Genomic DNA, 21991 nt, shown 5'->3' with positions numbered 1-21991 from the left:
AATTGCTCCCAAACAATGCTCTTCTCATGGTTCACCGGAGTTTTTCTGGAGGCTGCAGTTCTGTTCTGTTTTGAAATCCGCACTAGATCCTGCAACAGCTGGGGTAAGGGAAATTTCTGCCATTTTTTCTGACCAGTACTTAGCTGTAAAGGAAATTAAAGAGGATATATTAAAATGGAGCAAAAACTGACATGAAGAAAAAAAAAGAAAACAACCTGAGCACTTAAATGACTGGCTTCGAAAAATTTATGAAAGCTGGAAATGAAATTAGTACTGCCCATCCAACCCTATGTTCTGTTTGCTGCAGGATGTGTTTGTGTCTCGCTGTCCTGAGCTCTGGGCACATATCTAGCATAGGCAGGGGATGAATCCTGCTGGCAGCACTTTGCAGAGGGTGCTTTGCTCTCTCCTGGCCGAGGAGGAGAGAGGCAGCCGAGGCTGCGTGCGAGGCGCCGGACTCGTGGCGTGAGAGGCGAGGGCACTGATTCACCTAATGTGACTTGGCGAGGCTGTGCAGCCCAGTTCTTGTATTCTTCCCTGCGCTGTGCTAAATCAGCTGCAAACTGGGCACTGCTCTTTTGTGTGTTTGTGCTCACTTTCTGGAATACACTTTGTGGAACACACGTGTTCCATGCTCTGCAGCTCCAGCTTGCTTTCTGCTGGAAAAATCCTGGTCACAAGCAGGGACAGTATTGCTGACCTGTTCTGCCTTTGCTTGTGCTTCAGTCCCCACACTCTTGCCTAAATCTGTGCATCTATTGATCTGAAATTCAGCAGAGAGGGGTGGCTGTTAGAGCTGCAGGCTTGGTAAGACCTGGTTTTGGGGAAGATCCATGAGACACAGTGATTCAGTGGAAGGAGCTGCAGTGGTTCATCCACAGACCTTACAGTCAGCTGTGCAGTTTGGCTTTCTGTGTGTCACACTGCCATTCAGAATGCTGTGAAAATCATAACCCTGTAGGGTCTGGAAGATCTTCACTTCAGCTTGAAGGCAGCCTAAGATTTGTTCTGAAACCATGCCTAATGGAGGCTGTCATGTGCAGTGAAGGGCTTTTAAAAGCCTGGCTGAGCTTCTGCACTTACCCTGCAGCAAACTGCAGAGGGTATGAAAACAGACACACTTGCAGATTTGAGGCACCCTGTTGAACAGAGCCAGTTTCAACCCACACAAGTGGGTTTTTATCCATGCTAAACACCTTGGCAAAAGACCTGAGGTGAGGAAGGTGGAGAAGATTGCAGCAGCGGGGTGGATGGGGTCACCTATACAGCTTTCTGGAGTATGTGGATGCTTTGGGATACCCAAAAGGCTGAAACTCTGCAGAGTTTGTGGATTGGGGATGTTTGCTTCTGGCACCTTCAGGTGAAGGTGTTGAAACAGGAGGAGGAGAGGAGGCAGAATTAGAAAGTACTCAGATATCTCAGGCAAAACATGAAGCATTTCCAAAGTGAATGCAGCTGCTCTGCAACCAAGCCATGGCCCACTTAGAACCCCAGAATGACCTCGTTTGCTGCACAGACAGTAAAGCATCTGCTGTTTGGGGTCGAACAGGACACCTGAGGAAGCATTTTGCAAACACAGAGTGCCACTTGTGCAATATTTTGGCAAGGGAATTAGACCCTGAGGTGAGCACTAGCTCAGTGAGGATACACCTGAGTGCCCCGAGGCTCGGAGCTTTTCCGTGTCAGCAGAGTTCTGTCTGTGCTGCTGCTGCTGCAAAAAAGGCTTCTGCTGGGCAATAAGATACTTTTATTTTCTCTGAGATCCTAGTCTGTGTTGTGTTAGGGGTCAAACTATGTGGTTTTGGACCAGGCACGTGGCATTTCTGCTTTCTTCACTCTGTTCCTGCTCTGGGATTTCTCCCGTTGCTTATGTCAGTCAGGCTAAGCTTGGGAGCACTCGTGCAGTGTGAGCTCATGTCCCAGAGCATGTTTGCTGGGGTTGTTTGGGATCCTGTGACTTGAGAAGAGCCATTCAAAGGTAAACGAAGTTCCTTTCTCCTTTTTCACTTTTCCCCAAGTGGGATATTAAGCTTTTGTTTTCTTTTTAATGGTGTGTCAAGGCAGGAATGCTCTCGCAGTGATGCTTATCTTGGGGAGTATTTGTCAGCTCCCACAGAGCCCAAATCGAGGTCAATATTTAGGCTCATTTTACTGCTGAATGGACTGCTCTGCCCTGGGTTAATTACTTGGCCAGCATAGTGGTCCAACCTGAAAGTTGGGAATAGACACCACTGACTGCCCTCATCCTGTCTCTTTTTGGTTATCATCTGCCTGCAACACTTACTGTTGGAAAGTCAGCATGATCTAATACCTAAGAACAGGCAAAAAAAGTTGGATCCTGCTTCCTTATGTAGCTGATTATCTGTGGCTTTGGGTAGGCTGGGCTTCTTCCCCTTTCAGCTGCCCTATTAAAAAAAAACCTCTAAATTTTTGTCTGTTGTTGGTACTGTTGGTCTGTAGAACATTGTGGAGCTCGTTCCAGGCTTGTCCATCAGTGCCTGTCGATCCAGCCATGTCAGGCCTTTCCAAGCTGTCCATGCTGCAGCAGTGCCAAGTTTTACATGTTGTCTGAGTTTGCTGGTGCATTATTTTATCCCAGACATCAGGGAGGGAGTATAAAACAGTTTACATCTGCAGGAGCCCACAGACTGTACCCATCTTGAGCTTGTCAGTGGAAATCCAGCAAAACGCTGGGGAAATTCCAGAGCTGATGGAGGATTTGTCAGCTGCCAGCAGTGAAATTTTGGGGCTTGTCAATTTAAAGGAAATTCACAGCTCTTAAGCTGGAAAACTGGAAGAAGCCCAGAGGCCACCTCTTAAGAGAAGAGAAAGCTTGGTTAGGTTTGCCATGTGTAGGCTCCAGATTTGCTGCTTGTAAACAAACCTGGCCTCACTCAGCTTCTCCCTTGTCACAGAAAATCCTTCAGGAAGGCTGCTGCTCATCCTGCCTTCAGCTCAGCGGCTGCTCTTGCCTACCAGGCTCAAAAGTGACCTGGATTTGTTTTCTGCTTCCACCAGGAGTCTTCCCATTACATCTGTTACCTCTCATGATCCAAAGCCAAAGGATAAACATGGAAACCATATTTTTCAGGAGAGTCGGGCAGAAAAAAAGGACTCCTCTGTTAGCTGGGCAGAAGAGACAGAAGCTGAGCTGCCTACTTGGGTTTTCTCTGTGGAGAATTCCCAGCAAAGTTATTTATTGTGAAGGGGTGAAAAATGCATCTGAATCTGAAGGAAGATATATCAATGCTACAAAAGGAAAGATTGCAGCCCTTTCATGCTGTGTTTCAGTGCTCTTTGCTTAAATACTCTATTCTTCCAGCATCTGAATTATTGATTTAAATCATCATTGGCTGGAACACTTGATAGTTTTTGTCATGTGTGTAATCTAGACTTACTTTGGCTGGAACAGAAACCAGAGTTGGGTCTAAATTAATTCTTCCTGGTAGAGTGTCAAAATCCCGCCCAAGCAGGATCAATTGATTCATTGATTTGCAGTGGTCAATGCAAATAAAGAGCCCTATGGCATGGCTGGCTTTTAATCCCTAGTGACCCTAGGTCTCCTCATCATATTTCCTAAATTCCATGTTTTAAAAACACATGACTTTGATCTTACCTAGTTCCTTTTTACTCAATGATTTCTAGGTGCATTATTAGAAATAATGAGAGCCTGCAGCTCCTTCCCTCATGGCTCACTGGGTTCTTTCCCTGTGTTCAAAAAATGCCTGCCACTACTAAATGTTCCTTCTGGAATTGCTTGAGACAGGAGTGATTTGGTCACATGGATCACATTTATGCAAAGATTCTCATTCAGATTAAAGAGAATATTAATAGCCCAGTTATTAGTGGGAATTGTCTCAAAAAAGTCTTGCTTGGCATAGCATGGGCATCCAGCTGGCAGGAAAGGAAGGAAAATCAGGAATAACCTGCAGAGCCTGCTCTGAGACCTGTGTTTGCTTGAGCTGCATCCTCAGCATCACTGAGAGGAATCCCTGCTTTCAGAGCTGGTTGAGGCTTTTCAGGACAAATCTCTTCTCCAGATGGATCTTTCCAGACTCTCAGTGATCTGTCATGAGGCTTTTTTCCCCTCTGCTCCTTTTAACTGCAGGTTTATGGAATTTTATTAAGTGCCATAGCTACATCATTGCCTGTCTTTTAGATTTATCTGTGGCCTAGTCTTTCCTAATTCCACTTTAATGTATTTATGTCTGAGTTCTTTTATTTTACAGCCATACCCTATTGTTTCCATGCAGTATCAGGAGCAGAACTTGATACACTTAGTTCCTTTGAAAAGGTCTGCAATAAAACAAGTTCTGAGGTCTCTTGTCTGAGAGCTCTGAGTATCTTTCCATTCTGTCTGCAGCTGCCTCACCACTCAAAAATAGGTGGACAGGAATAATAAAAGCAGACCCTGATCCAGTCATTTGCCTTGAGAGAGCAAAATGCTGTGATCCTGCAGAATTTGACAGTACTTAAATCCACTCAGAGTATCCCTGAAGTCAACAGAAAGATGTGTCCACACATTCCAGCCCCATCCCCATGCCACACTCCATTGATTTTATTCTTTCCCCCAGAGCTGTTTTGATAGGAATATAGTGGTTAAATATAGGGAAAGAGAAGGAAGCCTTACAGTGAACTGTGTCATTAGGGCATTGCTTGTGCAAAGGGCACATATAAATGTGCCCCCCTTTTTAAAGGAAAAAAAAAAAAAAGCTATTTGCTTATCCATGAAAGCCTAGTCTGCTAGATTTATTAGTAGAATAAAAAGGTTATAAACAGATAAGATCAACTTCCTTCACCAGCACAGGGAGAGAGGCTGCTACCATGCATTTTTTAGACTTTGACCAGTTAATGTCAGCCTGAATTGTGATTTTGAGGTGCTCATTCACAAGGAGATGACATGAATAACCCTATTTCAGAGGCCAGTAAGCTGCAACCCAAATGTGTCTATTGACTGAAATTAACTGTTCAGTGGCTGTGCTGTTCCTGACCTTAGACTGGATCATTTGTTTGCTGAGTCCATACTAAATAGTTCAAAACATTGAATATATTACACAATTTTGAGATCTGAGGACATCTATCCTTTTTAAAAGCAAGTAGCTTTAGCACATTTATGATGAGCAGCTTTCACTTTCCTGCTGTTTATGGGACATCTCAGCACATATTCAGCAGTAACTTCTGGATCAAAATGAAAAAAAAAAGACATTTTGACAGAGTCAGAGCCCATGGAAGTGGGACTCCTGCATATGTGCTCCTGGTATTCTAACTGAAAGGCTGCAGAGAGACACAGGATGAAGTGTTTATGGAATATTAAATGGAATGGAATTAAAACCAGTCTGGCTAAAGTCAGTAGGTGACAGACCCCAGGTATGCTTCCATTCCTGGAATATTCCTTCCTCTGCCTGGCATCACCTACTGAGGTACTTTAAACTGTATTTTGAAGCTGTTGAGGTATTTTGAGCTGTCTTTTTTTTTAATTGTTCATTTCTTTATAGTTCAAAGATTGCAGAACTGGAATGTGAGAGATGACCTTGGCAGTGGTGAAAGGAATTAATTGCAAAGCCTGAGGATCGAATCCATCCAAGTGCAACTGCTGAAGCTGGCAATGGACTCTACTCTCAATTAGATACTTTCCCCCCCTCTCTTTTATGTTGTTTGTATAAACATCCACTGCTCAGTTTTCATTTTTTTCCACGTCTACATATCTCACACCTGGGACAGACCAGCCTTTCTTCCACATTGCTGGCTGTAAGCAGTTTGTAATGTTACTGTAGTGCTTCCAAAGGAGCCCCGCTGCATCTTCTGATCTTTCTGTTTCAGAGCAGGGGTGTGATACAAACACAGATTATTTAAATTCTCTGAAAAGTGGGAGGAGAAGACTCTCCCTGTGTATGAAGTGGAGCAACACAGAGCAGACTGTGTGGAGAGACAGGGGAAATATTACAGGTACAAAAGAGAGTACAGTGAAACAGAAGTTTGATGACAAAGGCTGTGTGTGAAGCTGTAGGGGGAGAAGTCCGGTTTTTGGCCTGTCTTGAGACCTGGCTGCTGTTTTTCATGCTCTGAGTCTCAAGTGTCACTGGTACAGGTGGGACAGGACACCTGAAAAATCACCCATTTCAGGTGGTCCTCCTGGGCAATGTGCTCAGCTGACCCTGCTTTTGAGCAAGGGCTTTGGACTTAATGGTCTCCAGAAGTGCCTCCAACCCCAGCTGTCCTGTGCTGCTGTGGTTCTAATTTTGGTGTTTGCCCTCAGAGCTGTTTAACATCTCTCCACTTGGTGATTTCCCACTCAACAGGAATCAATACCTTGTTCCCTGGAACTGCTTCTTCAGCAGGCAGTGGTTGATCCTCACCACCTACCTGGAGGTGTCTGACATCAGTTACAAAATGTTTGTTTGAAAACCACAATTTTCTGCTCTTCCAGTGGTTTTACCCCAGTGCTGGGTGGAAATCCCCGCAAAGGTCGTCACTGACCAAGGGCACTTCTGGTGAAAGTCCCTGTTTGTAAAAGTGTTGAGAAGTGGAGAGATGATCTCTGGCTGTGCTGTTCAGCAGTGAAGAGACAACAGACACTATGTGTGTGTTTGTGTGTGTTACCACCCTGCAATTACAGCTCCAGTAATTACTGTAACTAAGGCAGAGATGCCCACGTTGAGCTCTTGGCTCCTGCTCTTGAGTTTCCATCTGCTCAGATAAAAAAGGTGTAAGAAGATGAGAGCCTGGCAACTCAGCTGCCTGGAATCTCGGGGCTGGTGCACTCAGGAATCTCCAGTGCCTGTGGGCAGCCTGGGTTGTACATTGTTTGTTGTTCACTCCTTGTGATGAGCAGCAAACCAGCATCAAGATTGAAAGGAAAATAATCCAGGGAGACCTAAAACAAAGCTGTTAGAGCATTACAGAAACACAGGAATGAGTTAGGCAAGCTCTTCTGGCTTCTTTTCCTGCCTTTTAGATAGTGCTTATGGGAATAATAGAGGACTGACTGAGAGTTTGCACCTCTCTGCTTGACTCTTGCAGGTTTCTGTCTTTCCTGTGTCCATCTTTCCTTAAGGACAGCCTCCTGATAGCAGCACAGTGCTCTTGTAACTAATGCAATGAAAAATCAGTAATTCTGGGGATGAAAAGTTCTGTGCACGTTGCAAAGAACAGTGATGGTAACAAGCCAACAAGTTTCTCCTTTTTCAGTAATTGCTGCTGCCAATTGAAGTTAATATTGTTTCCTATTGGACTAAATTGCAGCCCTTCCCTTGCAGAACTTGCCTGTTTCCTGAGGAAGGAGTTATCTGGTGCTTTTAAACAAAGGCCACACTAAATAAATACAATCCTGAGCCTTTGCTGTGCAGCAGCCAGGGCTGGCAGGTTGTTGGGGGTTTTGCTGTTATTGTTCCTGACATCTTTGTAACACATTGCTAAGAGCCAAGCTGCACTGCAGAATAAATATTTCTGGGTGTAATTTGTGATAATAGCAGCTATCATTCTCTGTTTGACCTTATGGAGATTAGACCTAAGCTTTCCCTGGGGTAACCTAGGTTGGTGAGTCTCTGCTGGTTTCCTTTTCCAAGGCAGTTTGCACTTCCCCATCTCATCCCTGTGCTGCCCTGACCTCGTGGTCACTTACACAGCTAAACTGCACCATTTTAATCACATGGTTTTTGCAGCAACTGCTGAAGTGAGTGTTTCAAAAAGCACCTCTGCTCTGCAAGACAAATCCTATTCAAATGAGCTGCATGTCTGAGCTGATTCAGCCCTGGGTTTAGACTCTTCTGGAGCTGAAGCACCTGGTGTTGATCCCTGGTGCTGGTCTAACATGTTTGCTGAGAGAGGAGGGACCAGGCTGTGCTTTGCTGGTGATGCTGATGGAAGGGGCATTTCCAGCCTGGAGTCAAACCACTGGCAACTCAAGTTCCACTGGAGAGTTTGTACCTGCAGGTCTCTCTTCAGGGATTGGAAAGGCTATCATAATGTCTAGAGAACAGAAGGGGCAGGCAGAAGCTGGAAGGTTTTATTCTAAGCTTGCTTGAAAACTCTCTGCTGCTGGAAGGAATTCAGTTAACAATTCCTCACCCCTTTGGCTTTGTTCAGAAATGGAAAAGATCTTTCTGGAGAAACAGGGGGCTCTTCTTGGGGAGATGCTGCAGAACTGGGGACATTTTCAGTGGGAAAGGATGAGTTGTTTGTGATGCAGTTCTAAAAGATGGTCTGAGAGGGAATAGGAGCATGTTAGCGTGAAATTATAACAGGACTAACATAACCTGCTCAGAACTTAGCTGCTTGTAATTATCCTGCTCCCAGCAGCCAGACTGGGTGATTAAGAGTTCCCTCTGTCAGCCCTGCACTGTGCCAGGTAGCCAGTGCTCAGTTCCCTGTTGGGGCTGCCAAATTCTTCAGGAAGGATCTCTCTGAGGAGCTGGTGCAGTGGAATATCACAGAAACATATGTGCTTTAAGTGACTTTCCATCTGGGCATCCCATTCTTCCTTGTAGGAGAAGTTACAATAGTTTAATTAACACACTTTGGGGCTACTTCTGGGCTGCTAAACTGTCTGTGCTCAGATACTCAAGATACCTAAAGATAAGTGGCTTAATCTGAGAGCACAGTTTGTCCCAGCATAGTGACAGAATTTGGGCTCTGTACAGCTTCATTCACAGTCAGGGCTCAGAGGTACCTGCTGCAAAGAAAATAAAATGAAAGCCAGTTTGTTTCTCAAATAATTTTGTTCCTTCGTGGTTCTTTTGAGGTAGAAACTCTGCGAAGAAAGGTGTGTCCCATGTGTTGTAAACATTTCATTGATTACTCTTTATTTGTGCTTGAAATGCAGAGCATTGGATGCTGAGAGAACAGTTTATTAAAGCAACAGGTACTTAAGTGTAGAGCAGAATTTTAAAATGCTGGTATTTCCCTCAACAAGCTGAAAAAGAATCATTGTGCACATTGAATGCAATGGTATCAGAATATGCTTATGTTCAGCTTTGTCATTTTTATCGTATCAATCATTGATACGATTGAGATTTGCCTTTTGGCAGCAGCATTTTAATGGAGCTGAAAAGAAAGAAAAACCCTGCCATTTGGCATTAGAAAGAAAAATTATTGGTTTTTCGTGCTGGTCATTAGCTGAGAGAGCAGCTGGAGCTTGAAATTCCTTTGTGTTCCTGTAGGAAGGCCAGAGCTGCTCCCTCTGCCGTGGTCAGCATGAACCAGGCTGGGCCTGTTGCAAGAACAGGTTTTATCTGAGCATATGGAAACTTCATTATTTTATCCCTAATATAATGTTTATCTAATCTATTAATATGAGACTATTTAAGTGTGGCTTTTTAGAGAGAGAGAGATGGGGTAGCAGATAACTTGATATGGAGACTTGAGTGACAATTGGGTTTTTTCATCTCCCTGTGCTGCAGGTGTCGGGGTTTAAACAAATATTGCTGGTGTCTTACTCAGGCATTTGCCATCTGGGCACAAAATCTGCAACTCTGTAGTTCACAGTCCATGAGAAATAGATATGAAACTCTGGTAATTTGACAAGTTGCTTTGTAGGAGGGCATTGGTTATGCCTCTGGCCTCCTGTTTGTGTTGGTATTTGACCACAGCATCCTCAGGGTGTCAGGGTAAGAGCTTTTTTCCATGTGTCCTGTCAGCATTGCTCTTGGTTAGGCCAAGCTGTGACCTGCTGAAAGATCTCCTGCATCCATATATTGAGGTTTGAATAATTATAGTTACTCTCATTTGAGATTCAGTAGAAGTTCATACACTGTAGCAGGCAAAGCAAGAGGCTGCTCAGCAGCACTGCTGGCACTAAAAGCAGACTTAATAGCTGGAATTTGTGGCATCTGCTGAGAAGCTCCAAATGTTGAAATGTAGTGCATGCGTGCTCTAAATTTAGGATATTTGAAAACTGAAAGAATTTGAGCTTGGCCAACTAAATCCACCTACCAGAATCCCAGAGTTAAGCTGTTGTGTCTGCCATTCCCAGTGCTGCTTAGGTTCAGTGATGATGCCCATTGATAGGATCATAAAAATCCCAGAGATAGAACCATAAAAAGAGTTTGAAATTAGGAGATTTCACAGTCTTAAACACAAAATGGAAGAACAGGATGATTAAGATGATTTCTTGATTGGCATAGAAAGACTTCATTGCAACAGTTGTTTTCTTTAAATTCAGGACACGTCTGTTGCTTGTATTTCTCGTATCTGTAACTTTACATGGTGGTGTTTATTCAGTTTTTTAAGGCAAAATGCAAACATGGAACTCTATGCTTTCCACTAAAAAGCAGAAACAAATTAATTCACCACTGGAATTTTCTCTTCATTCTGCACAGCAACTCTTCAGTGTTTCAAGACAAGAACTGAGGAGCAGAGCAGAAGCTTCTTGAAGATTTAGGTGAAATGTGTTCATTGAGCAGTTTGCCTTTAGGACAGAGTGATGTCTTCCTGCAAAATAATAATTTAAAACTTTAAAAATGCCACAGTGGCATCTATTTGATCAGTGATGTTACTTCTCCTTCTGAACTTTGATTAATGGCAGATTTTGTGTCTTACATGGCACTATTAGAAAAGTCCTGTCCATTCATTCATAAATGCTACACCCCTGGGCTTTGAATACCCTTTATTTAAGCAAATGGACTCTTAAATTACATTATTGGGTGAGTGGGTACCTGATTTTAGAGCACACATTGCATTATTTCACCTAAGAGAGCTGCAAACCCTCATGTGTTGGTGTGTTCTTAGTGCCTTCATGCTAAATTAATTCCTGGAACATCTCAGATTCTAGGAAAGTGAAAAGCCAAAAGATTTCTTGGATTTTCATGAAGAAAGCACTGACATCAGCAGTGGGGTGACTGATGACACACAGTGTCCCTGCTCATAGGAGTGTGACATGGCACAGGAATGCCACATCAGTCAAGTCTGTACAAAAACAGTGGTTTCATCAACTTTTTCTTAGTCCTGAAAAGGGAAGAAGCATCTTAGAATCATCTTTTTAACCCTGAAATGTTTTGCCTCTAGATACCAGTATTCTGTAGTTTAAAATGTCTTATTTGAAACACTAATTAGGTTTTGGCTTGTGCTGGGATGTAAATGGGAAAGCTTTCCCTGTTTATTGTGAAAACCCCTTTGCTTCGGTAAGAATTGTCTTTGTTTAACAGAACTAACTTTTCCAGCTATAATTAATTGAACAGCTTTCAGTGTTCCAGAACTGCAGAAAAAAACCATTTCTCTTCCTGGCTCTTTGCTCACCCAGCTCTAACTGGGGAGCTCCGGGCAGTTTTCATGAGCGTGGCAACACTCCGTGTCAGGATTTTACAAGTGGGCCCTGAAAACCAGTTCAGTGATTGAATCTGGCACATTGGGTTTGGCTCCAGAGCCAGCATATGCTTTTAACATATGCACATTGGCAAATCAGATTGAAATCATAACTAAAAGGGCTGCTGTCTCAATCCTGCTCCTGCTGCTGGGAATTATGTGTAATGGGCAAAAAAAATTGGGGAAGGAGGAGTCTGGGCTGTGGGTAGTGAAGAACCAGCTGACCCCTGGTAAATCTGCTTGCAGGTAGCTTGGGATATTTTTTTGTTTTGTTTTTGATTTGGTTTTGTTTTGTTTTTGTTAGTTTGCCAGTGTAGCTGCTGGAATGCACCGTAGGAGTTGCTGCTTGGTTTTTCTGCCCACAGGATCAAGGCTGATCCAAGAATAGCAGACACCCCACTCTGGCTCTCTGCCCGTGTTTATCTCTGACTATCACCTAGCGTGCTGCTACAGGCTCATTCCTTTCATGCGTTTAAATTGTGCCTCTGTCCTGCTCCAAAATGTACCAGTTTTTTCCTTTGCTGCTGGAATTGTTGGGCATGGCAAGGTTTTCCTGGATCAGATTCCTCAAGGCGAGTCCTGGCCACCAGGACTCCGCATGTTGCACTGGTTGGATCTTGTCTGGAAGGTGTTTTGTGCTTGCAAACCAGAGCAGTCACTTTTTTGTAAGAGTTGGGAAAGGCCTGATCTGATGTAGATGGCCTGGCCAGAGCCACTGTTGGATTAATCATGGAATCAGGATAATGGGATGGTTTGGGTTAAAAGAGGCCTTAGAAGTGATCTTGTCCCACCACACTGCCATGGGCAGGGACACCTCCCTCTAGCCCAGGTTGCTCCAAGCCCTATCCACCTGGCCTTGGACACTTCCAGGGATGGGGCAGTCACAGCTTCTCTGGGAATCTCTTCCAGGGCCTCCCCACCCTCACAGGCAACAATTCTTTCCCAGTATCCCATCTGTCCCTGCCCTCTGGCAGTGGGAAGCCATTCCCTCTTGTCCTGTCAGGTCCCAAGTCCCTCACCAGGTCTCCAGGAGCCCCTTTAGGTGCTCCCTGGAGCCTTCTCTCATCCAGGCTGAGCAATGCCAGCTCTCCCAGGTGACATTGCTCAGCCTGGGAGAGCATCTCCATGCCTTGGAGCATCTCCATGGCCTCCACTGGACTCACTCCGTGTTCACTGAGGTCAGGACTGCAATTAGGTCCAGACACATGGAAGAATGGTTCATCCCCCAAATTGTTTGCTGTAGTTTTCACCTAATGAAGAGCTTTAGGGCACTGAGGAGTTGGGAGCCGCAGCAGGAGCAGGATTGGTGGTTTTCCTTCCTCTGCATTTCCTCCATGTCCATCAGGGCTCCAACAGCTCCGTGTGGGGCTGGGGGGACAGATGGAAATCTGTCGCATCTTGACCCCATAACTGTGACCATATTGTCATAGTTAAACTATCATGTATGTTTATCTGCCTCTTAACAACAACTGTATACATTTGAAGTTGGTTTTCATTATTTTCTGCCTCTCTAGAAACCTTCCTCCTGCCTCAGCTTTGCAGATGTTGCAAATATGTTTTTCTAATGAGACACATGGCACATTCCAGAGCAGCACCAGTGCTTGTTTCCAGCCTGAAAATGAAATCTTTTCCCTGTTGGTAAAGTAAGGTTTGTAAAATGCGATTACAATAAATAAACCATAGACTTGAGAGCTCTTTTTAAGTTTCATAGTGAGTTCCCAATGATTACTTCATGTTATTTTTTTAGTGAACTCAAATTTAATTTTTCCTTTGATTTGTAGCAACATGAAGTAAAACCTGTCTGAGGCTGCACCTTATTTTTAAGTGTGGTTTGCAAAGGATGGAAAAGGTGTTATTTCTGTCTGTGGGAAGAAGGATCAGAGCTGCCAGTTCTAGATTTAAACTACTCTTGTACCATTTTATATTCTGTATATAAAGAGGAAACTCTGAAGGCAGATTCAGTGGAGAAAGGATCCCAATAAATATAATATTAACCAGATGGCTTTCATTCCATTAGTGTCTGACTGCAGGATAACTCTCTAAACTCATGGCATAGCCAAGCCAAGGCCTTAGTAACTTGATAACGATCCACTAAAATTTGAGAACTCTTATCTTCTGAGATGTGAGCCAGTCATTGTTTTAAGGGAAGTCAGAAGAGCGCTTTTTGGGGTCAGTTGGATGTGGTTAAATTTCTTCTTCCTTTTCTGTAAGGATCTGGACTGTCTGCCTTGAAAGATGTTGCACATGTTGAGATGATCCTTGAATAGGGCCCAGCATGGTAATTCCTATTTTTTCTCCTGTAAATGTGGGAAGTTCTTGAAATTTTGTGAAATACTTTTGAATCTGTGAGGAATAGCTCCTGTGTGAAGCTGGTTGTATTTTGGAGCAACAATTTTGTGTTTCTTCTAAATCAACATCTCTGTTGTTATTTTATTCACATATAATTACATACTCTAAGATACATTTTTTTCCTCCCTGCTGCTTGAAGAGTGGTTTTAGTGTTTGAGAATCCAAATTGTAAATATGCCACTATTTTCCACATCAGTGTGCCATGGTTTAAGTTTTGGATACTCTGTCTTGCCTCAGAATCTTTTCCCTTCTCCAAGTAATGAGACTTCGCTCTAATTTCTTTTTGACTCTGTTGCCATCCTTGGGATTTTTCCATCTGAGTGATTTTGAGCCATAGAATTTGATTCCAGCAATAAATTCAAATATTAGCTCACTGTACTGAAAACCTTCCCTTTTCATTTTTTAGTCCCTTGTAAAAATTCACACTGATCTTTAAAGATTTGGGATTCTTCTCTGCAGGAGCCTCTGTATAGTTCCTGTAAGTAAAATGTGGGGGTTACCATGGGCCCCTCCACTCTGACCATGAATATTTTGAGATCTCCACATGCTTTAGTTCACTCAGACCATTTAGAAGGCCTGGGCACAGGCAGGATGGAGACTGTGCCTGTGCAGCTCAGGCCCTGCTCAGGCTGCCAGGAGGGAGGTGAATTTTGCCATTCCCACCTGCTTCCATTAGGACAGGATTTTCTTTCCCACTTTAGAAGAAGGAGAGCCTTGTTTAGAGGAACAAGGTTTTTCTTTCTTGCTGTTGCTGTCACTGTTGGCTCCTGCTTTGTTTTGCTGTAGCAGAGCAGAAGGCAGTGAAAAATAGAGAAGAGGTGGGGCAACAGGGAAAATTATTTATTTCTCCTTTTTCCCTCCAGTTGGAAGGGGCTCTGAGCAGCCTGGGCTAGTGGAAGGTGTCCCTGCCCATGGCAGGGGGGTTGGAACATGATGAGCTTTCTCCACCCTAAACCATTCTATGACTGTGATTTTTCACCAGTCTTGTCACTGGATCCTCCTGGGGGCACAGCCAGGGGGAAGGAATGTGATAGAATGGCTGTTTTTGTGGGAAACCCCACTGTCTTCACCTGAGTTAGCAGGTGCTCAAAGCAGGGGAAGGATGATGTGATTTTCTAACTCCTCTGGAGTTCTTTCCTTTTTGCATACAATTAACTTCCCTTTGCCAAAATATCTTGATCCCAGTGCTCCTAGAAATCCCCAGAAGAGCCCACTTCGGGAAAGATTTCTTTGTGATGGACATCCCTGAAAGTCTGTGATCCCACAGCTCCTCCTCAGATGCTGCTGCATGTGCTCTCGACATGCCAGTCATGTCCAAAGCCATTCTAATGAAAGCACCTTTTCCAGGAAAAAGTTATCCTAAAACTTGCTGTAAATTCTTTGCCAAAAGCTGCTTGGCCTCCTCAGCTATGTCTAAATAAAACAATGTGGTTTAGCTCAAAGGAAGGGGGAAAGCCCATAATAAAGTCTGTTCTTTCTCAGAGCACTCTCACCCAGCTCCAAGGTGATCCCCTCGGGAGTGGCTGTCTTATTCCAGATGGAGGGAATTTCAGAGAACTTATGGGTGCAATATTGACAGCTCATGACAGTATCAGACATCAGTGTGATCCTTCACAAGGTGTACAGAAGAGGAGCAGTTCCTATTCCACTTCCCAGTCCTGTGCACATTCCCAGTTCACACTGGCATCACTCCAAAACAACTTCATGGCAAAAAAAACGGGAAGAAGCCATGGTGGCATTGTGCTTCCAAGAAAACTGAGGGTCTGTGTCCCCAGTGAGCTGCTGCTGGAATATGACAGCTTCCCAAGGCTGGATCACTTCATGTGTGGAATTTAATGAGCTGCCAAACGCTTCTAAATGTCAGGAAGACCAGAGGAAAATGGCACCAGGCAGAACATGGCACAGGCAGGAGCGCAGAGACAGAAATTAATTCTTTAGCTTGCAGCATCTCCCAGTTAATTTTCCACTAAGGTTTCCCCCCCTTCCCCTGCTGCAGACTGTGAAATGATCAGTGATTCCTTGGGGGAAGATGGATGCCCAGGTTAAGGGCCACAGGGTTGAGAACGGCATTTTATTTTCTAGGAAATGAGTAATTTCATTTATTTTCTTAGTGCGATGTGACCCAGTGTTGGTGTTTGATTCAGCTGAACTGCACCTCTTCTTTCTGCTTCAATCCTGGGATAATGCTGCTTATCTGGTGAAGTGTCAGTGAGCAAAGGAAGATAAAGCTGTTCCCAGAGCATGGCCAAGTTGGGAGAAAGGAAATAATTGAATAAAAGCAGGGGAAAAGAGTAAGAAGCTTATATTCAAACTAAAAATTTTGCAGAGAAACAAAGTTTTTTCAGCAAAATTGAAGACATTATAGTGACCCTCGATAGAATAATGAATAATAAAGAATGATTTATCCAATTTGCACAGCAATGCCAGCAGTGGGGTTTGGAAAATCAGGACAGCAGGATGAGAGCATCCTTCCTGACACTGCTTTTTGCATTCCAATGTCTGCTCCCCTTTGGACACGAGGAGAACCAGGCAGTCTGAGCTGTCACTTTTAAAGCCTTTGGAAAAAAATCTGTTGAGATTAAAAAAAGAAACAGAAGGGGGAAAAAAAAGTTTTTCTTCTTGCTATTCCTCCAAAGCACTTTTCCACATCCAAGGTCTGCTTGTGTGGAAGCCATTTATAACCTTGGCACATGTGGATTTTTTGCAGAGTGGAAATTCCTTCAAGATAGGTGTTATTTCTGGTGCAGACTCTGTGGCATTTGCTGCTGGCTGACCACAGGTTCTGGCTGCCCAGGCCTTGAGTCAGTCAACAGAGTTTGGTCAGGGCTCCTGCCCAGCGGTGTTCCCACCATGGGAGTGTCAGGGAAGCTGGGATGTGGCCTAAAGCTTTGTTTACCACAAAAGGTGGCAGATGGAATCTCTTGTAAGATGAGCTTTTCCAGTGCTCCTGAGCGTTCCCAATCTAAATATAATTTAATTCTGTATTTAGTTTTGATGCTTTTGGCCTCCCTGGCCCACCTCTCTGCCCTCACCACCTCTGTGGAACTTTGAATTCCATGCTAGAGGCTCTGCAGAGTACATAGAAAAGATAAATAATTATTTTGGCTCCTCTTTTAAGTACCTGCATTCAAAAAGTGTGAATGGCTCTTTTCCAGGCTGGATAAGAGCTGAAATTCTCTGGAGCAGAGAATTTGCTTAAAGGCATCTCCCAAATGCCTGTGGACAATTCCTGCTCTTCCCTTGGGGAGGTCAATCAGCTCTGAATTGGATGAGCTGGAATGATTCATCCCATCCCTTTCAGAAAGTCTTGGGAAGGATGAGCTGCTGGATGGTTCTTAAAGTGGTGATTGTTGCAATATCAGCAACCTTGATATTCTGATTCTTTGGCAGAAAAGTGAACTGGTAACAGGAGAAAGTCAGTGTCCTGTTAGACACACCCTGGCCCTGGGCAAGCCAGGATCCGGTGCTTAAAACACCTCTGGTTTTGTAGAAGCTGTTTCACAACTCAGAAGAAAAGGAAGAAGAGGAGAAGAGGGAAAAATGGTGGGTGTGTGTGTAGAGTGATAAGTGGCCACGTTTCTGGGTGCACCTTGCAACTGGGAAAATGAGAACAGAACATATTTTTACAGAGTGGAGTTATTCCAGCCTGAAGGGTGTTCAAAGTCGTGATAAAGGGAGTTGTGCTTGTAAATCCCATTATGAATAAATGGTTTCTAAAGGGATTGGTGCAGCTCCCTCTTCCTGCCCTCACACATGTACACAGGCACAGCTTTGAAAAATGCCTTTCATGACTTCAACTGCTTTCATTAATGCCCAAATCAGTTCATATTCCCTCATATATATTTTTTTTCTCTCTGAACTTTGTAAAGGAATTGATCCTTTCTCCCCTCAGTTCGTTTCTTTTGAATGGTTAAATGGCACAGGTTTTTGGTTTGTTTTTTTTTTCCTTTTTCCACAGCGTTAATGAAGTCGTTTCTGGGAATGGGAGAGGTGTTTTCATTACAGCCGGCACTTCCAAGCCTTCCACTGGGGTGGCAGGTATCCTTGGGGAAAAATCAAGCAAAATAGATCAGTCTGGCTGTATATTGAGAGGGTAGATGAGATGTGTTGTGTATGAGAGTATTATGGTAACTATACATTAATGTGTGATCTCAGTGCTGTGTTCATTCTTACAGCAGGAGTAAGGGGAGCTAATCACAAGCTGGTGCTGCTGTTATTACCTTATTTATATTCCTTTATTGCCTTGCAGCCCTTCATATTGAGTAAAACCTCATTCTTCCACCAGTTCTGTGGTCTGGAGACTCAGGGGAGCAAAGCTGAGGGTCAGGTGGGCATAACTGAGCTCTGCATAAGAAAGGCAAAATGCAAAAAGCCGTGGGGATGGCAGTAATGTGAAGATTAATGGAGGCAGGACTGAATTTATCAAGGTTTGGAGTTGCAAACAGTCAAGGATATATGTAGCGTTCCTAGTGGAGGAGTGTAAAAACAATAATAAATAATAAATAATCCTGTGCCTATGGATTATTTAGAATAACAGACACAGCTATTACATAAACTGTTCGGGTGACCGAGGCTGAGACACCGTGACCTTACAGTCCAGTTTCCTTTATCCGTGCCAGGCTCCCCCTTGCACACCCAGGAACCCACCAAGTGCCCTGCAGCCCCAGCCCTTGTTCCCTAATGGATTTCTGCCCTCCCTCCACAGCCCCTTCATGCTGCTGCCGCCGCTGATGGAGTGGATGCGCGTGGCCATCACCTACGCCGAGCACCGCCGCAGCCTGACCGTGGACAGCGACGACATCAGGCAGACGGCCAGGCTGCTCCTGCCGGGGCTGGACTGCGAGCCACGCCAGCTCAAGTACGTGGGCTCAGCTTTGGGGAGCTCCTCTGGTCCTTGGAGCTTCTTAAAACTTCCCTCTAGTGGTTTTGGCTTGCCAAGTTGAGATTTCCCGGCCAATGTGCCAATTTGTGGAGTGGGTTCGGTGCTGGCCAATCACCAGCACAAAAATGGACAATATTAAACAGCAAAACCTCTTGCTGCTCCAAAAGAGGTGACAAATTCAGAAAGTCCCCTCTGTGGGCTGTAGCTCAGCTCACTTAGTCTCTTATCAGTCCCTCTGGTGCTGGAAATGCCGCAGCCCAGGCCACAGGTGGGAGCTGCCAGTGCTCAGGCACAGAATATTCCTAGCTGGAACAGAATATTCCTAGCTGGAAGGGACCCACAAGGATCATCAAGTTCAACTCTTAAGAATTAGCACCATGCTGTAAGCATGGAGCTAATCTCAGGGTCACACTTTCACTACATTTCCCACAAGCCAGATCTCTCTGTGCTGCACAAGCGATACATGTTTAACTTTCTGGTACTTCCAGAGATAAAGGAGCTTTGGCCAAACTCTGCAGCTGGGGCAGAAAGATTTTTTTGTCTTTCTGAAAGTTAAATATGAAATGCAACTATTTGGGTTCAGGGTTTTTCTGTGCCTCAGACTTAACTACAAACTTATTCTTTGCTTTATAAGGTAGCTTGAATGAAAGATCTAAACTAGCAAAAAAAAAAAGTTAATTCCAGATTGCATTTTTTGATCCTTTAAAGCAGTTATTTTGTATCCAGCATGTTCAGGGGGAAAGAAGGTCTTGAAACTGGTTTGTTTGTTTATTTATTTGTTTGTTTATTTATTCCTGACTTGCTGTAGGATAGGAACAATGTGCAAAGGCAAGTTCCATATCTTCAAAAACCTTTGTTTTTTTGAAGTTCACTAGATTTCAAATGGAGTCATTTTATTTCACTTTTTTTTTTTTAACATAATTCTTCTTTTTTTCTTTCTTCTTACTATTGTATAAAGTAATTACATGTTATTCTGGGTAACACTGTAAATTGTGATACCAGTTAGAACAAGATTATGGTAGGATTTTATGAGAGATTCATCCTGAATCTTCTGTGAGGTGATGAGTGGCCTGTTCCTCTGGCAGGCTGTCCAGGCTCTCCAGAGGAGGATGGCTGTGCTGAAAGCATCTCATTTATCAGAGGAACTTGGCAGGCTGATATCTCACTCACTGAGAGGTTGCTCAAGAGCCTGTGCTGGAAACCAGGCAGGTACTGTGGAAGGCATTCACCCCAAAATAACATCAAAGGGCTGAGCTCCCAGTGCCAGCCTCCAGCTGGGAAGTGATCCTTCAGTGAAGGAGACACACTTCCAGGTCTAGAATTCAGAAGAGCCTGAGCAGACAGCCAGAGGATTTACAGTAATCCCTGGGCTCCTTCCAGATGACATAAAAGTTGTCCTGATAGTCATCTAAAGGATAAGGATTTAGTGGATCCTCATAGAAATGTTAAAACATTTCCTTCAAGTGAGTTGCTGGAAAAGTGTTGAGGGTGTTCTCTGCCTAACTTTAATACTTTAAAAAAATTTTGATATATTTTTTGCCCAGAAATTACTAAGGATCCATAAATTTTTTTATGGTATGGGCACCATCCAGGAATTCTTTTGTCTTTCACAGACCTGAATGCTGCTTCAGCTCCTTCAGGAGACTGGATGCTAAAGCTGCTACTGAGAAATTCCAGCAGGACCTGGGCTTCCGCATGCTGAACTGCGGGAGGACGGATCTGATCAACCAGGCCATCGATGCGCTGGGCCCCGACGGGGTGAACACCATGGATGATCAGGTGTGCCACAGAACAAACCCTCACCGCCCCAAAACCCCCTGCATCAGCAGCTCCCTCCTTCCTTTCCACGTGGCAAATCAATACCAGCTCGTGTTTGTTGCCTCTCCAAGGGTTTTCTAATTCTAGCTTGTGGTTTAGTAGGCTGAAAATGCATCCCTTAAAACACAAAAAAATACGTCCCCACCCCACTGTCATGCCACCCCTCCAAAAAAAAGAAACCCATTAGAGCCTGGAGTGGATTGTTTATCAGCTGGAATGTCTGTTCTTCTTTGAATGGGCTGTCTCAGGCACTGATGGCAGGCAGGTTAACACAGGGGCAGTGAATGGAAAGTCTGATACATGCTGAGAGGATGTCAAAGCAAAGTGCTTTCTTTTCCAGTGACACTCTCCTCTGTCTCAACAGCCCAAATCCCGGCTGGGTTAGTGAGGAGTGACCAAAAGGTGTTTTTGTCTCATGGCTTTCGGGCTCAGAGCAGTTTGGAATACAAGACACAGTACTGAGGGCCCTGCCCCAGTGGCCTGGTGTCAGTCAGTGTTAGATTTGCTCATAGTCCATCATGCTGATGTGTCTGTTTATCCATTTTTAACTGTTCCCTGCTCAGCTACTCTGAACCACAGGGATTTGATAGTCCTGGGAGTCTCTGGCTGCTTCTGCTCATGCTGTCAGTCCCATCAAGTAACAGCAGAGTCTGTCCTCTGGGATATCATTCAATGCATGGAATTAGCTTTTAATTTAAAAAAAGGGGGGAAAAAGCGACCTCTCCTAAATAAACACTCGTTACAGCTGTCACAGCGAGGAGAATGAGCTGTCACATCTCTGGAACAAGAGGATATTGAGCAGTGGGAAGGGCTTGTGTTCAGGTAGAGAGGTTTTCTCACTGCCAGCATTTTACTGCAGTAACATTTCAGACCCAGCTCTGAACCTGTCACATCTTCCAAAGCACTTCCCACCATCCTACAGTTTTAAGGGAAGTGTGAATGTATACACAAATAGCAGAAGCTGCTCCTGGACATATCTGGGTGTATAGTTGCCTTATTTACAGGTCCAGTATCAGGAGCTTTGTGGTCACTGGGGTGGGTATCTCATCATAGATATTCACTTCAGTAAAGTGACTGAGGTCACAGATTTATATTATAAAGGTTTCCCACTTCCTCTTTATATTTTTTAAAATAAGCTTTTGCAGTTCCTGTAGCCCAGAGGCCACTCAATCTCTCAAATATTATTTTGTGATTTGCATTATGAGCCACTGTGCCCCAACACCTCAGACACTGGTAGCAGGACTGTCACTTCTTGCTGCACGATGTCCTCTACCTCTCACACAGCCAGCAAACTGGGAGCTGTCTGGCTTTTGTCAGCACAGAGGCTCCTGTGTGCAGCTCCTCGGGAAGGCTGAGGAGTTTCTGCTATCACTCACTGATGTCTTATCCTGTGGGTGGGATCCTCTTGCCTGCCCTGCTGTGAGAGGGGCAGCTCTGTGTCTTTGGCCCTCAGAAAATGTTTTGAGAACCAACAAAAAGGGCAGGATAGGCCCCCTCTGAAGACATAGTTTCTTGGAAATTCTCCACTTGACTCTGGAGCAACTCAGCTTTGTGTGCAAGCAAGTGCCTGCATGGCACTGCCCACCGCAGGCAGAGTTAAATCCAAGTTCTGAGAAGGAGCTCTGCCATAGCTGGAACAGGAAG

The 21991-nt window shown here is 44.3% G+C and overlaps 1 protein-coding gene across 2 annotated transcripts in view; it reads left to right on the top strand.

The window, feature by feature from the left end:
• The window catches only part of ABTB2 (ankyrin repeat and BTB domain containing 2), a 114450-nt gene that overhangs the window by 79543 nt on the left and 12916 nt on the right, over positions 1–21991 (top strand). For both annotated transcript variants that reach the window (XM_058806719.1, XM_058806718.1), the window contains exons 4-5: positions 18353–18505; positions 20143–20308. In XM_058806719.1, the coding sequence (XP_058662702.1) occupies positions 18353–18505; positions 20143–20308 (319 nt within the window). The remainder of the gene's footprint in view (positions 1–18352; positions 18506–20142; positions 20309–21991) is intronic.

Source organism: Ammospiza caudacuta, chromosome 6 (assembly GCF_027887145.1).
Source record: "Ammospiza caudacuta isolate bAmmCau1 chromosome 6, bAmmCau1.pri, whole genome shotgun sequence".
NCBI classification, from domain to species: Eukaryota; Metazoa; Chordata; class Aves; order Passeriformes; family Passerellidae; genus Ammospiza; species Ammospiza caudacuta.
This window is presented reverse-complemented; position numbering and strand designations above follow the sequence as displayed.